Raw genomic sequence first — 651 nt, 5'->3', positions numbered from 1 at the left:
GCCGTGGGCTGTGCCGAGCACGTGTGTGTGAACGCACACTGACACACACACACACACACAGAGGACTTCTCATAGCAGATAAAAACAACTCCAGTTCCAACGACAGTCGATCTGTAACCTGCCTGATTAGGGCTGGAAGAACAAAGTCAATTTTGATGGCTAATACTTCTACACCATCCAGCACGCTCCTATGTCACCCGCCACCCACCAGCTCATCTCAGAAGAGCTAACAAAAAGCCAGGAGCTGGCACCAGTTGGGGGCTGGGAACAGCTCTGAAGCAGTCTGCCAGGTGAAGGCTCCCGGGTGAAGGCAGCGCAGCGATAGGCAGTTTGCAGGCAGCTCCACAGCTCTCTGCACCAGCCGTTGGAGAGCTGCGGTACCCAGGCAGGTCACTTACCGTGATCATAACAGAGTTCCAGGTGGAAGAGAAGACGTCCGTGTCGTTGTTCCTCAAGTAATGCTTCTTCAGCTCCTTGGTGAAAAACTCTCTGGTCAGCTGAAACGCACAGAAAGGTGGAAATGGGACGGCTGCTGCCAACACCCTTCCCCAGCCCTGCCCAAAGCTCCCTCTAGTCACTGTGTTCAGTTGCTCTGGTTTTGTTCTTTACTTTGCAAACCTCAGGGGAGAAACATGGGAAAAGCCTCTGCTG

The 651-nt window shown here is 53.5% G+C and overlaps 1 protein-coding gene across 1 annotated transcript in view; it reads right to left on the bottom strand.

Annotated features, from left to right (window-relative positions):
• TSPAN18 (tetraspanin 18) overlaps positions 1–651 on the bottom strand; it is a 13010-nt gene that overhangs the window by 3649 nt on the left and 8710 nt on the right. The window contains exon 5 of the mRNA XM_010131287.1: positions 399–497. Within this exon, the coding sequence (XP_010129589.1) occupies positions 399–497 (99 nt within the window). The remainder of the gene's footprint in view (positions 1–398; positions 498–651) is intronic.

The sequence above is a fragment of the Buceros rhinoceros genome, unplaced genomic scaffold (assembly GCF_000710305.1).
Source record: "Buceros rhinoceros silvestris isolate BGI_N320 unplaced genomic scaffold, ASM71030v1 scaffold32022, whole genome shotgun sequence".
NCBI classification, from domain to species: domain Eukaryota; kingdom Metazoa; phylum Chordata; class Aves; order Bucerotiformes; family Bucerotidae; genus Buceros; species Buceros rhinoceros.
Note: the sequence above shows the minus strand (reverse complement) of the source record. Positions and strands in the feature narration are given on the sequence as shown.